This window comes from Branchiostoma lanceolatum, chromosome 12 (assembly GCF_035083965.1).
Source record: "Branchiostoma lanceolatum isolate klBraLanc5 chromosome 12, klBraLanc5.hap2, whole genome shotgun sequence".
In the NCBI taxonomy this organism is placed as follows: domain Eukaryota; kingdom Metazoa; phylum Chordata; class Leptocardii; order Amphioxiformes; family Branchiostomatidae; genus Branchiostoma; species Branchiostoma lanceolatum.
This window is the reverse complement of record NC_089733.1, coordinates 15,618,022-15,632,791: the sequence shown is the minus strand read 5'-3', so window position 1 is coordinate 15,632,791 and position 14,770 is coordinate 15,618,022. Positions and strand designations below refer to the sequence as shown.

General features: G+C 38.0%; 1 protein-coding gene across 15 annotated transcripts in view; it reads left to right on the top strand.

Moving 5' to 3' along the window:
- The window catches only part of LOC136446610 (uncharacterized), a 102,630-nt gene that overhangs the window by 46,236 nt on the left and 41,624 nt on the right, over positions 1-14,770 (top strand). For all 15 annotated transcript variants that reach the window (XM_066445075.1, XM_066445064.1, XM_066445072.1 and 12 more), the window contains exon 2: positions 10,221-10,329. In XM_066445075.1, coding sequence (XP_066301172.1) covers positions 10,316-10,329 — 14 coding nt within the window. In that variant the 5' untranslated portion in view covers positions 10,221-10,315. The remainder of the gene's footprint in view (positions 1-10,220; positions 10,330-14,770) is intronic.

Here is a 14,770-nt window from a genome sequence, read left to right as displayed (position 1 = left end):
CTCAACGCTAAATTCAGAAAGCCCCCCCCTACGCTCTACGCTAAATTATGGAGTGGTCGGCAATGCTCTACGTAAAATTAAAACGGCCGATTACGCTCTACGTAAAAGGGGCATGCAGGCCCCCCTATATATGATGATTCACTGTCTTCTGCAGCTCTGGTAGTTGTGGAAGCAACCTCTGGCTGCATGCATTCAGTCTTTCTTCATTTCTTCCCACTGTGTCTTTCTTCCTGCAAGCTGCCGTAGCTCTCTGCGTTTCTTTGCAGTATATATACCAGGAAGCATTGCAGTCATAAGCCGTGATCCTCTGTTCATTGCACTTGTCAAAAAGAGCTAGACATATTACCCCCGCCGGTACAATGAACATGTACATATTATAACTGTATATAGCATCTGTCTTCTCTGTCGTGACCGGTAGAAGAATAGGTAAACTGGTTCAAGATGACTTACTATGACAGCATGTTGGACTCAGTTTCCACACTGTGCTCACAACTCCTGTGCAACTTGTCAAAAAAGAAAATTCTGATATGTACTTTTGTGCAGATGAATTGCAACATGGACAGGCTTTAGGATTGTGTCATCTAACTAGTCACTTCCCTTCATACAGTGGGCCATGCCAATTCGATTTGTTGGTTCTCAGATTTAAAGATATAATGCTAGATCTATCTAGGACGTTATTTCCCAAATACCACAATGCTAGGACGGGATGTTTAGCCATGGTCCACTGTTCATTGTGCTTGTCGAAAAGAGCTAGGGGAATTTCCCCAGGCTGGTATAATGAACCTGTAAATACTGTATATAGCGCCTGTCTTCCTGTCACGACCAGTAGAAGATTAGCTCATCTGTTCATTGAGTTCATTTGAGCTAAACTGGTTCGAGATCACTTTCCTTTCCTAGCTTGGAATATTAACACACACAAAAACAGAGTCTGAGAGGGAAGTTCCGACAATTTTAGGCAGTGAACGGAGGAGTCAGATTTGCCAGTTTTTCTACCAACCTTCAGTTTTCATGATGTCCTCTTACTAAAATTCTTCATGAAAATGCCTAGGAACCAACAAAAAGAATTGCTGTGGCATCGTGATGGTTTAAAGCCTGTGCTGCATTTTCTATACCTCACTGAATATTAGCCTGAGGTATAAATTTGCAATTAACTTTCTCCTATTGATTAGATTGTTTCTGATTTCCTTTGATACCAATCAGCTGGCTAGTCCCTAGGGCTGACAAATGTGGGTGGGGAAAGTTTTACTGTAAGTTTGGCAATATTTTCACATTGACCTTTCAACTGCAAAATCATCACACTTCAAATATGTACTTTTATTGCCGTAAAATAGTTCTACAGCATTGATATTGTTTTAACCACAAACGTGAAACACCACAAAAACCTTCTTTCCCTTCTGAACATGAAATGAATTCCCTGCAAAGATAAATGTATTTACAGTATTTAGACTCCAGATTGTCACAATCAAACGACCAACACATTTGTGTGAAACATGGCAGTACTACTTGAACCATTAGTGTCCTGTGGAACACTACGGGGGGAGACCGTCTTTTGTCATCGTACATTTTGCCGTGAACACATCAAAAACAAGCTTAGATCTTGCAACAGGCATATAACTGTGATTAAATCTGTACAGACATATTTTTCATTTAAACGGTATAGCGTTCCGCACTTTGGTTCTATTGTATTTACATGAAGGTTTAGTCCATAACTAGGTGTACTTATCATGTGCAGTTATCCATGATATCTCAGCAACAATGATTTTTAAAACCTAACCGGACTATGGACCTTCCGGGTTTATGGTACCCCCCCCCCCCCCCGTTACTAACTGTTAACTGAGAGTTCCAAAAGTTATTACCAACGTGAAAACAAAGGTCTTGTTTAAGGTCTGTTTGTTTGTTTGTCTTGGTGTGTGTACATGTGTGTATAAGTTTGTTCCCGCTGGACAGGGTCAAAGTTTGGCAATATTTTCCTTGACCTCTTCACTGCAAAATGATGATGCCACAAAAATGAGCTTCCATTTTATCACTCAAGTACTACAAACATGTTTCAACCGCAAACATAAAACCTCCTTTCCCTTCCGAACGTGAAATTAAGTCCCTGCAAAGATAGAATGTATTTACAGTACCAGTACATGTACTTAGAAACTTGATTGTTACAGTCTAATGACCAACACATTCATGTAAAAAATGGCAGTACTATTGGGACCTTTAACCATTAGTGTACTGTGGATGATGTACAACACTGTGTCTTCTAACTGGTAACTTACAGTTCAAAGGGTAACTATTAGTACCGACGTGAATATTGGAACAAACGTTGGTATTCTTTTAGGTAGACTTGTTTGTTTGTCTTGGTGTTTGTTTAAACTTTAAGTTTGTTCCATTTTTCTTCACGGGCTGAGTTGTATCTGGAGACTGGCAGAATTTAAGTTTGAGCTGGCCCGCATCCAATTTTCTTGGGGTTAGGGTTAGGGTTATAGGCATGGCGGGAAGGGAACATTGGAACATGTGAGATATGAGATCTTTGGTATCTTTTTGGGGGATTATCCAACATTTGAAACTTACAAGTCCAATATGAAAACCTCGTGCATGTCCATCTACATGTACATGTATCAAAACACCTTTGCTTGACTTTTTTTAGATCACATAGCTGAAGAAAAAACAAATTTGTAAGAAGCGACAATGAGTTTTCTTTAAGATGTTGTAATGCTGCACTGATCCTCAACCTTGGGAAGAATTTAACCCTATGATTTTTTGGAACAATTGTGCAAGCCAAGGGATCAGATTGCTGTAGTATAATAAATTGTTTCGGTCTTTTTTCATAAAATCAGTTTGGTCTGAAATTTACCTCTCGGAAGATTAGATGGCTGATAGCCCAACCTAATGTGGACATCTTGGCATGCCATATTACACCTCTGCTCTATTGATTTTCCTCCCCCTCAATACCGGCTTTTGACACCACAATAAAGTAAAACCAACCTGTCAGATGTCGGGGAAGATTAGGGGGAGAATAATTGCATTCATATTTGATACCAGTGATAGGTATGTCGTTGATTCCCCCAAGGATATGCTGGGAAATGGCGACAATTTTATCACGTATGCAATATGTTCCCCGAACAGAAATCAGAGATTCCGTGACAACCAATTCATTTAAATACAGGAGCAACTCCAGGTAATCTGGGTGTAGGGTATTAGGATCTGGACTAGACTGGTTCTGTATCTGTATCTATATAGCTGGTATAACCTCCATTAGGCGTAACATACCAGCTTTGCAGGCATGCGGCGCGGCAGCAGCTGGTCATATTACACCAAACGGTCTGTTACACCTAGTCTTTGCATATCTGACTGCAACTGTTCTTTAAAGCTACTTAGTGAGGATACTCCTACAGTACTTGATGACAACGAGTTCCATTCTACTATGGTTCTCGGGAAATACGAATTTTTGAACACATCAATCCTTGGCTGATAACTCTGGTACTTAAAATCATGACTATTTCTAGTCCTCTTCTGAGCTGGCATTAGATACTTATCAGTCGTCACGTCCACAAGTTTATTAGTCATCTTGTACAGCATGCAAAGTCTGGAAAAAAGTTTTGGGAAAGGAAAGTGGAACAGGTGATAGGTTTTAGTGACACATACGGTAAATAATTTCTTGAGTAGGATGTTAGATGGAGGTCCTGTGTTTGGGGAGAGCCACACCCCGCACACATAAAAGAACCCACCACACCTTTTGAAAAAGAGTAGGGGCATACCCTGGTGTGCGATGGTCCAAAACCTACAGTCCCATGACCACACATGGGTTTGCCCTTAGTAATAGCCTCTGGCTAGTTGGGCAACTCTGGCATGAACATGCTGAACCAATAAATAAATGAATAAATAAATAAATATGAAAGATGAAAAGATGTAATGCAGACATTTTACCAATGTACAGTCACTTCATTATAATATTGGTCTAACTGCTAGTTAGAAAAGAGAAATGGGAATTATCTTATTGAAACAAAAAGAACTTTGTTGACACAAAAATAGTACAGGAACTTTCATAAATTCTTCTACAACTACAGATACACATGAAGGTAGGCACAATGATTTTAGCATAGTAATAATAAGGTATAACAGCAAAGCCCTAACTATTGTTCACACTACAATTGTAAACATTGAAGAAAAGCAAACTGGACTTTTGGTTGGTACTGAAATGCTGACTGTTGTGCACTTATACATCCAATACATCTACACTGTCTGCCAATTCCTTACACACATCTAAGATTCTACTTTTACTATTTGAGCACTTTGTAATTGAACGAAGAATATCAATTTTGTTAGTAAAGGAATTCTATAGTTTATCCATTGTGGAATTTGGGGAAAATCAGGAAAGTTGTTTTGCAGCAATTTCTGCAATGCTTTCTCTGCAGTTTGCAACAAGATAATGCCATTCTCAAAATCATTTTTCGTTTCAGTTTTAAAGCTGGGAGCTCTGCTAATAGATAATGGTAACATTACTCAACACATTCACAACATGTACAGTTTTAGAATACTTATGTCTAAAACCATCTGATTTGCAAACCAGCTAACTACCTTCAAACCCCATGTCAATTGTCCTCATGTCTTTACCCATCTTCGACCTTAACCTTTTAAAGAGTATTCCTGCCTGTCATGTGTTTAATATACAACCATAGAATTGTGCTAGACACATAGACAGATTCTATTCACTATTGTAAATGACATGGATCCCAATGGATCGCTCTTGTGGCGCAGAGAAGTGTAAAGAATTGACAGCAAACATAAATATCAGGAAATGCTTTGTACCTCTTCTGTCTCAAGGTAGTTTATCATGCATTCTGCATGAACAGTGGAGAGATAACAAAATTCTCTGTACACAACCAAGTGTTCTATTCACACAGAGAGTTTGGTGACCGTCTGTCACCGTCCTCGATTATGATGGACTCACTTTACACTTATTTATTTATTTATTTCTGTTTTCTTTATACAGGGTAGGGCGCTCTCAGTGCTAACCACACTGCTTTACAAGCGTGCCCTGTACAGAACAACATAAATGGACTCAATAACATAAACAAGGCAATAACATTAGCTAATTAACAAAAAGTAACCAAAAATAAAAATATATACACAACCGAGCATGAGATCATAATCATGTACCGTAAATCAAGTCAATGTGGCAGGCCAGGTCTGGTGGTAGCAGCTATTGGTGTTGCTGCTTACAGATGTGGTCCCAAACATAAATATTTTTTGCTATATTTGCATGCGTATATGCATGTGTGTGCAACTGCTACAGCATTTAAAGCAAAATGGAATAAGATTCGATCAGATGCTTGATTTTTCTCACCTATACTTTGAGGAAATGTCTTTCTATTTCAAAAGAGGTCAATTATTGCTAAGAATCAGTACATTCATGAGGAACCTGTTTCAAAAAGAAAAATTGACCCATTTTCAAATACTACATGCAATTATGTTCAATGTGTGCTCTGAAACAATTCTAAATCTCATACATTGGGTTAAAACCAGAAATAACTTTTCAAAGTAAATATTTGACTGAAAATTCCTCATACCACATCCAAATGTCTTTTTGGTACAGATTGTGAACCCTCCCCCTTTTGAGTTTTGAATGTAAATTGACTAATGTAGTATATGAAGCTGGTGTTTTTCACAGTAAGTTGTCTCTGGGGTCCCATTCATCCTGAGTGGGGATTAGTAGAGAGAAACATGATACATCCTCTTCTCATACCTCTCTAAGGCATCACCAATTTAATCTCTTGGTTAACAGACTTTTTTTTCAATTTTAGCAAAAGAAATCATGGAGACATGTGTACAGAAGGCTGGGGTGAAAACTTGCACCTGACTCTGTTCACTCCCTGAAATAGTGTGCACCAAAGTACAAACTTTCCTCTGAGATTCTGTTTTCCTGTTGCATAAAATGAGCCATACAAAGCTGAAACTTGAATAATCCTCTTATTCTTTATGTTATGTAAACCCTTATCCTCCCCCTTTTTTTGTAAGTCATTGTCCCAGTTAATTCTATGATTTCTATGTGCAATTGACTCTGAATGGCCCTGGCATTATTACTAGTATATAATGTAATAGGGTTAATGACATCACTTCATCATAGCTAATAACCTGCTGACACATTGATCCACATACTGCTCTTAACCCTGTTCTATACTTGTGATGTGGGGGGGGGGGGCTCCCTAGGCTAAGGCCACACCAATTTAATTTCTTGGTTAACAGATTTTTTTTTTATTTTAGCAAAAAAAAAAAAATTAAAACAGAAGGCTGGGATGAAAACTTTCACCTGACCCTGTTCACTCCCTGAAATTGCGTGCACCAAGGTACAAACTTTCCTCTTAGATTCTATTTTCCTGTTGATTTTCCAATCTAGCATTTTTTTTAGAATTCTGTTAACCAAGAAATTAAAATGGTGTGGGCTAATCTCTAAGGATTAGTATTGGCTCAGGATAAGACTGGCTTAGGATGGGATTTTGTTAAACATTTGTCATGTTGTGGAAATATTTGTTATTCTGTCTTACAACAGAGAGACCATGAATACGTACATGATATCATAATCATGCAGTACAGATGTTAAACATTATATCAATTTAGTCTTTAGATGTAGCTAGGTACAATGTATCGCATTAACGGTTGAAATATCATTGTAATTATACTTTTGTCTTCCTGACCTGTACTTAGCATGTACATTTGTAGGTCTGGAGCATAAATGTTCACTAAACGTCATGATATTGTAGGGAAAGTGAAAAAAACATTTTCTGGGTATGGAATCTTATATTACATTTACTTGCATAAGGTAGATATGCTGAACCTGAAAAACAATCTTATAAAAACACTGAGGATCAGGTTTATGATTATTTCTTGGTGCACTCAGTTTGAATACTGTCATATCCAAGTTTTCCCTCCCTGACCTCTGCTTTCAGGATTTTTTTATGCTGTATTTTAATCTCAAGATTTCTGAGAACGAAGGAAATTAAATCATGAGACCTAAAAACCTTGACAGACAAAATGCAGAAATACAGAAGATAGCTTCCCACAAGGTCTCATTCACATGAGTATTTCTCCTTTCTTAGAAATGCATACCCAAATCACTTGTTGTTGTTAGGAAGGGGTCTCCTTGTGGTGCCATTTACGTTTCCCAATAGGAAGGACTTGACGTCATTAGCGTGGGCTGAGTATCACCACAGTGGCAAAACATCAACAGTTAAAACGCTTTGGGAGCAACTATTATAGAAACAGGATGAAAATAACGGTTTGGAGAAATAGTTAGCGAAAGCTTGTCATCCAGGCATTTTTACAACCTCAGATATTTCAACTTGAGTGTCAAACCATCTCCATGGACTTGCTAAGTATCTTGAGATCTACCAATCATAGACAATCAAAAACATAAAACATGCTAACATGTTACCTTGGCGCATCTACACTATTATTGGTAGATATTTTTGAAAGACTGTGAGAAATGGAAGGCATTGTCCATGGTGCTGAACCCTATGTTGTTTTTAGTACTGATGCTTGATTGGTGTTTGATATTTCATTGAAATTACGGTGATACTGGTCAAAAACTCATTTCGTTACATTTTATGAAATTAGACATAAGGTCAACCAAAATTATTTGTTTAAATCTAATCTTGAACGATATGTAGACAGCACATAAATCTTAAAAGGCTAAGTAAACTAGTATGTGTAAAAACCTTTCTGAACTGGATATTCTGTCTTTTATGGTCACTTTTCAAAATCTGTGTGGAACCAATGTCACATAATGTCGTTGAAGCACTGTAGCTAGTTATGGCATGTCATACCCCTGGGTGGAAGTTACATTGTGTTACATCATTAACATTTGGTGCACAGGTGTATATTGTAACTAGAGAAGAAGGGTACAGCACTTCAAGTCCTTTATTTCTTAAGATAAGTCCATCCAGGTATTTTGAATTTTAAAATGATAGTACAACTTGACTAATGTGTATCTATATGCAAGAACGTCTGACCCTAAAGTGACAGGGAACAACCCACAATAAATCAGATAGTGAGTAAGTAAGTTACTACCTGTATGTTATGAATATGTGGCATGCCACAAATCAGCACGAAAGCAGAGTTTTGAAGTATATAATCAATTTGTGGCGAAGAAAAATGACAGACCAGACAACTAACGCCCTAGTTTTTCATCTATAGCGCTACCCTGGGGGTGTTGATACATCACTGTCAGCTACATGTCCATGTCCAACTCTCCAGGCTGGAACTGTCTGCTGTAACAGCACTGCTGGGATGGCAGCCAAACAGTTGCATGATAGAGTGAGGCCGTGGAAAGGTTTTCTGTAGAGCTGTTATAGTATTTCAACTACAGCAGGCCAAAAATCTGCATGGATATTTCTTTTTTTTCAACTTCCACATCAAAAGATATGTCAGTACTATAACAATTTAATTAGGGATATAAAGATGATGTGCGTTGTGCAATAAAAACTGATATCAATCACTTTGTCTTGAAATGTTTAGGATGGTTTTATTTTCGAGGCCAATTGGTGACATTTTCTCCTAAAATTCCTGACGTTAGCCAATACGTGTTTTCCAATGTATCAAAAATTCAAAACGCAGTGAAAACCTCCTTTCTTCTTATACCACAGAAGTACACCTGTATGTTCCTGTTAAAGTACATGCATTAACAGTAGCCAAAAAAAACCCAGTGACATAATGGCTTTTGATTGTTTATATGTTTGCTTCTTCCTCTTAGTCTCCCTTACATACTAGCTTCTACCAGTAAGGAAAAGGATGAACATGGATTTACAGTAGCTTTCCCTAATTATAACCACCAGCATGTCAAATTTATTAGTTATTATGACCATGACCTTATTTTGACCTACATTACAAGGTTGTATTGGGGTCAAAGTTATTGTAAGGTCATAGAAATTTATGAGCTTCAAGGTGTGTGTTTAGTTCACCTGGATTTTATCGTTCTTACATTTTATATCTTCAACAGTACTGACTTACTCTCTAGTAAGTATCATTTGACTTTTCATTTTCCATTATAAGAGATCATATCATAATGATATGTTACATTTGTCCCTGTGCCATGTAATGTAATGATATATTACATTTGTCCCTGTGGCAATGTACATGTGTGTATATGGTATTGTGGGAAGAGTCAGCATTTGTTTTATGCATCACACATAATGTAAAAAATATATTTATTATCCAAGTATGTGAATATAGAAAATAATCATCTCCATTTAAATTCATGTGAAAACTCAAGAAAGAAGAAATTTCTGTAGTGAAATTGATATTGGTTCCCAGAACCTTTGTTACAGTATATGACCTCACCTACTTTCCCTGTTACTTAGGTGTATTACTATAACCGTACCATTGTTCCAGACAATACGACAATGTTCTCAAACATCCATTCACCTGTGATTCATGTGCTGAGTGTATTGTGAAGCGACTTGAATGATTGTCTAAGGCGACAGTGCGTACTTTGTCACTGTCTTAGAATACCAGGTCACAATCTTAACGATTGGACCTCCAGTCATTCAAGATGGCCACAAGAGCGGCATTCATTCAAGCAACCTCGGCGATTCACATGCTTCTTGGCAACTACCAACGAAGTAGTTCAAACATTTCATACTCTTTTAATGTTGTAAGGTATCTGGGGATGCTCTTCTATTGTCAGTAACTGTGTACAGTCATTGTATTTTTCTATTGATGTCTTTACTTTCCAGTTGTGGAGTTCTCCCAAATGACTGCTGGAATCCAAGAGGCATATCTGTATCTTCTAGAAATCATCGGAGCTTCTTGCAAGCATTCCTAAATATGTAGATCATTACTTAGTATTTTCAATGAGCGGAGAAGGCTGAAATGTAACTATGCTATTCACAGATTGTTAGAAGACTGTTGTGCTTGTGGTGTGTTTCAAATGGATGTCTTAACATTTCAGTTCCAGAATTCTACCAAAGGATACATTGTAGCTGCAATCCTGGAGGCAAAGCTGTTTCATCTAGAAATCATTGCAGCTTATTGCAAGCATTCCTGATATAGATCATCACTTAGTATCGGAATTGAGGGGAGAAGGCTAGAATCTACACTGTACACAGATGGTTAGGAGAAGCTGGTGTGCTATGCCGAAGGGCAGTTATACCGGCTATATAGATACAGATACAGATACAGAAGACTGTTTTTGTTTGCAGTGTGTTTCAAATGGATGTTGTTGTTTTTTTCAGTTGCGGAGTTCTCACAAAGGGTGGCAGCAATCCAGGAGCAGAATGCCTCGCAGATTCAAACGGTGTGTGAGACCTTCAGGGAACGGAACCGGGCAATGAGGAAAGACTGGTAAGTAGGAGTTACACTCTAAATGATTACCTTCACCAAGAAGGTTATGTTTTTGTTACCATTGGTATATATGCGTGTGTGTGTGTGTGTGTGTGTGTGTGTGTGTGTGTGTGTGTGTGGATGTGGATGAACAGCATAACTCAAGAAGGCCTGGTGTGTCTGTGTGTGTGTGTGTGTGTGTGTGTGTGTGTGTGTGTCTCTGTGTGTGTGTGTGTGTGTGTGTGTGTGTGTGTGTGTGTGTGTGTGTGTGAACTGCATAACTTGAGAAGACCTGGATGGATTGTCTTCATATTTGGTATGTATGTAGATCATGATTGGACCTGGAAATTATCAGATTCTGGGCCCCCTAGCAACTTGTTGTTAAATAACATTTGTAGGAGTTACATTCTATATTATCTTTGGCAAGAAGGTTTTGTTTGTGGTTGTACATGTATGTTTGCATGTGGATGTATGTGGATGAACATCATAACCAGAGAAGGCCTCGATGATAATTACTCGTGCAATGTCAGCTTTTCTAGTGCTGAATTTATTCAGGGTTTACAATCACATAATACACATACATAGCAACGGATACATATTCTATCCACACTTGCATTTTGTGGAACTGTTGCAAGGGTCTGGGCGGCAGTCGTTTGATGCCATTGGCCTCAATACGATCTTCCCCAACCAAAGTTAGGTACCCATTCATACCTGGGTTGGGGAGGAAAGTGGTGTCAAGTGACTTTCCAAGGGCACAAGATAAGTGTCATGACAGGATTCGAACCCGGGACCACTTGGTTGTAATCTGAATGCTATGCCGTTATGCCACACAACCTCACTTTACTGGGAGCTTGTAGATTTATGTGATCGGTGTGAATAATTGATATGATAGGTTTAATTGTTATCATTAAAGGCACTGACATTTTCTGTTTTGCATTGTACAGAGCCAACTATTGAGGAAAACACAATCCGCTAGAAATTGTAGAGGCTTGTTGCTACTAAACGAAATCGTTGATAAAAATTAGAAGAGGAGAGCTAAAGACTACACTGAACCAAAATGGTTAGGAGAAAACTATAATTGCTGAAATCTTAAATGATGATGCCTGGGAACCAAGGAGCTGTGTTCAACTTGATGTCTTTCCTACATGTAGTTTGTCTGCTGGAACAATGCCATTGAAGTAATACACTAGGTTGAGCAGTTATCGTAACTGCTTAGTGTTAGGGCTCTTTTGAGAGAAAAATATGTTTTGAGGCTAACTTCAAGTAACAAATTTTTATCGGTTATTGGTCACCCAAAAATTCTTGAAAATGAATACGCTCTTTTGTATGCAAATTTGAGTTTCTATATTTCTATCATCAGCACTTTGAATTGTCAGGTAACAAAAAGGAGATAAATATCATGTTTGAAAGAATACAAGTGCTTCACAATTGAATGGGAAAATGTCATAGTTAATACATCACAAAAAACAACATCCAAACGTCCAAAAAACAGCATCAAATCCCAGCCAGTTACTTCGGAATCTATGAACATTTCATGTCAGTTTTTCATTGGTTATTATCTCCATGAAAAAATGGAGATATTGTTTTTGGTGTGTGTGTGTGTGTGTGTGTGTGTGTGTGTGTTTGTGTTTGTGTTTCCGGACTATTGTAGTCAGCATACATTTGTAACTCAAGAACCTCTGGATGGATTACAATGCTATTTGGTATGTGGGTAGGTGTTGTGAAGCCGAACTTCAAAGTTGATTTTGGGCCCCCTGGTATGTGACCTTGGTACTGCAGCAGAACTTCCGTTTTTGTATCTTTTGACCTGGACGTGCTGTGGTCTTGATTTTTGGGTGGCAGATAGTGTGTGATGTAATAAAAAAGTGGTGTAGGTTTGGGCCCCCTAGCAGCTTGCTCTGGAACTGCAGTGGCGTTATTGTGAAAATCTTCTAAGGAGAATAACTGAACAAAGGGAGGACGGGTTTCTATGATATTTAGTATGCTGGTAGCATAGCATAGACGTAGATGTACACAGTGATGTGCAAATTATGCTAATCAACACTTAATTTGCATAACTAATGAGGAAAATCTATATTTACAGTGTTTTCCAGTATAAGACTAAAATACATATAACATGTGGTTTATGGGAAGTGGAGCATCAGCAGATACCAATTATGCGAATGAATTCCTAATTTGCATAATCAATGCAAAAGTACCATAATTCATCCAAGTGGAAAATGATAGGACTGACAATATTGCATCGTGTCTAAGTTAGATAAAGGTGTTTATGACTAAGCATATATTATGTAAATGTGTAAGTCATTTGCATAAACAGAATAGTTCATGGAGATACATTTGTATGAGGTCGCGGAACTCTTGTTTTTGCAGTGTTTTTCTTCTAGATCTGTGCACCATTGCTGGAACCACATTAAATTTTCCCTATTTTGAATCCCAAAGCAGAATTGATTACTGAGATGGAAATACCAGCTGTAATATCATGTCAATGATCCCAACATCATCCATAATGCTGGCAATCTGATAAATGTCACCATCTGAACCATGTCAAATTACAGAATGATGACTGAACAGAATCTTATATCTTAAATGATCTTATCAAAATTATCTTTCTGCTGTAAGGTGACTTGTAAAATATTCCAGCAAGAAATAATGTAGAGTGTCATTTCTTGAGAAAGACAAGATAAAGTCGAAACCGACAAGATAAAGTCAAATTCCATCGCAGCGCTGTCATTGTCCCAGAGCTACACATGATGTAGAGTGTTAAAGTACTTATCATGAATGATCTTAAGTGTTTGTTTTTTGGTCCATTTTGAATGTGACCAATTGCCTGTTGCAAAGGCTACCAGAGTGCATCGAATCTTGTACTGATCCGTTGGTGCGTGTGTTTGAGTCTGAGGGATCCTTGTCCTTATACAGGCCTTATGGGTTACAGAAACAAAGTCAACCATTAGTTTCATTAGGCCACAGCAATTTATCTTCTTGGTTAACGGAATAAATTGTTTTTTTTTAAACGGTAGATTGGAAAACCAACATGAAAACAGAATCTCAGAGGAATGCTTTTAATTTGGTGCACAAAGTTTCAGGGAGTGAACAGGGTCAGGTGCAAGTTTTCACCCCAGCCTACTCTTTTCTTCTTCTAAAATTGAAAATGAAAATCCGTTAACCAAGAAATTAAATTGGTGTGGCCTTAGTCATAAATTCCTGTACAGGGTGCAAGATTGCTCACTGTATTGCATGGGGGTATTGTTGAAGCTCTATGCTACATCAAAGGCTACATATCATGTTCCATTCAGTAGGCTGGCTTCGTTTGGCGCTAAATTCAGGTGCAAATTCTACTTTACATCAATAAAATTATTCATGGTTGGGCACAGGAAAAATTCAATACCTTATATCACATTGTATACGGATATTCAACGATCTAAGTTTAGACTTGTAAGGTGAACTATTTAGTATTCTATCCCCATACCTATACATGGAAATCTTGCTCAGCAATATCTGAATGGCTATTCACTAGCTCCCAGAATGTCTGTACATATGAACGTAGATGGGTTTTGGTCAAAATTGCCTGCACAAATAGTCCCAATCCCATATCGATGTCCACATTTCAGTGCTTTGCCTTATTTTGTGATAAAACGTGTGGATCAACAGTTGTAGGCCAGCCTAGAATTGGTTTGGGATAAAGATCGGTTCTAATTTACTACATTTCAATATGAATGGTCTAGGAGTGGGTACCGACACACAGTATGAAACCGGTATGTTTTGCTGGACTGGCTTTAAAAAACTGGACCTCTGGACCTTGACCATACCTGGACCCAAATTTTCTGTACCTGTACCCACCCCGAATATAGTCTGTGAAAAACTAGAGCTTGTTGTTTCTGCCATGATGGTATTTCTGTTACCAAGATGCACTGCCTATGAAATTCTAAAATTGCTGGATGAAGAATTTTATTGTAGCCGCTGGCATTTCCTATTGCTCCATCTCCCACCGAGACTGCTATCGTGTCAACTGTGCAATTGAGGGATGTGCCCATTCTATGTCATTAAATTTTAGAGTTCCTTGTATGCGTATTGATCTTCCAGCGTTTCTCAGCAGCGCTTAAAAGAATTTTGCTGCCTTAGTCCTTTTGTGAAAGCACAGCTTTCAATTTTGTATGCAATGCCTTTTTCTTTCTCCTTTGGGAACCCAATATGGGAAGACAACAATCTAAGATTAAATCTTAAGTTCTTTGTAATATGACTTCAAACTATTGAATTAAAGCCTGTGGGATTAAGGCTTAGAAGCATAGAATTCAGACTCTTAAATTTTGTGTTATTCATTGTTATTATCATAATTAGGTCTTTTTCTTTCTTCTTTCTTCCTCAAACACGGGACCTCCATTTAACATATTATCCGAGGGACGTCCCTAACCGAAGCTAGGTACTCACTTTCACCTGATTAAAGTGGGGAAAGTCATGTAAAGTT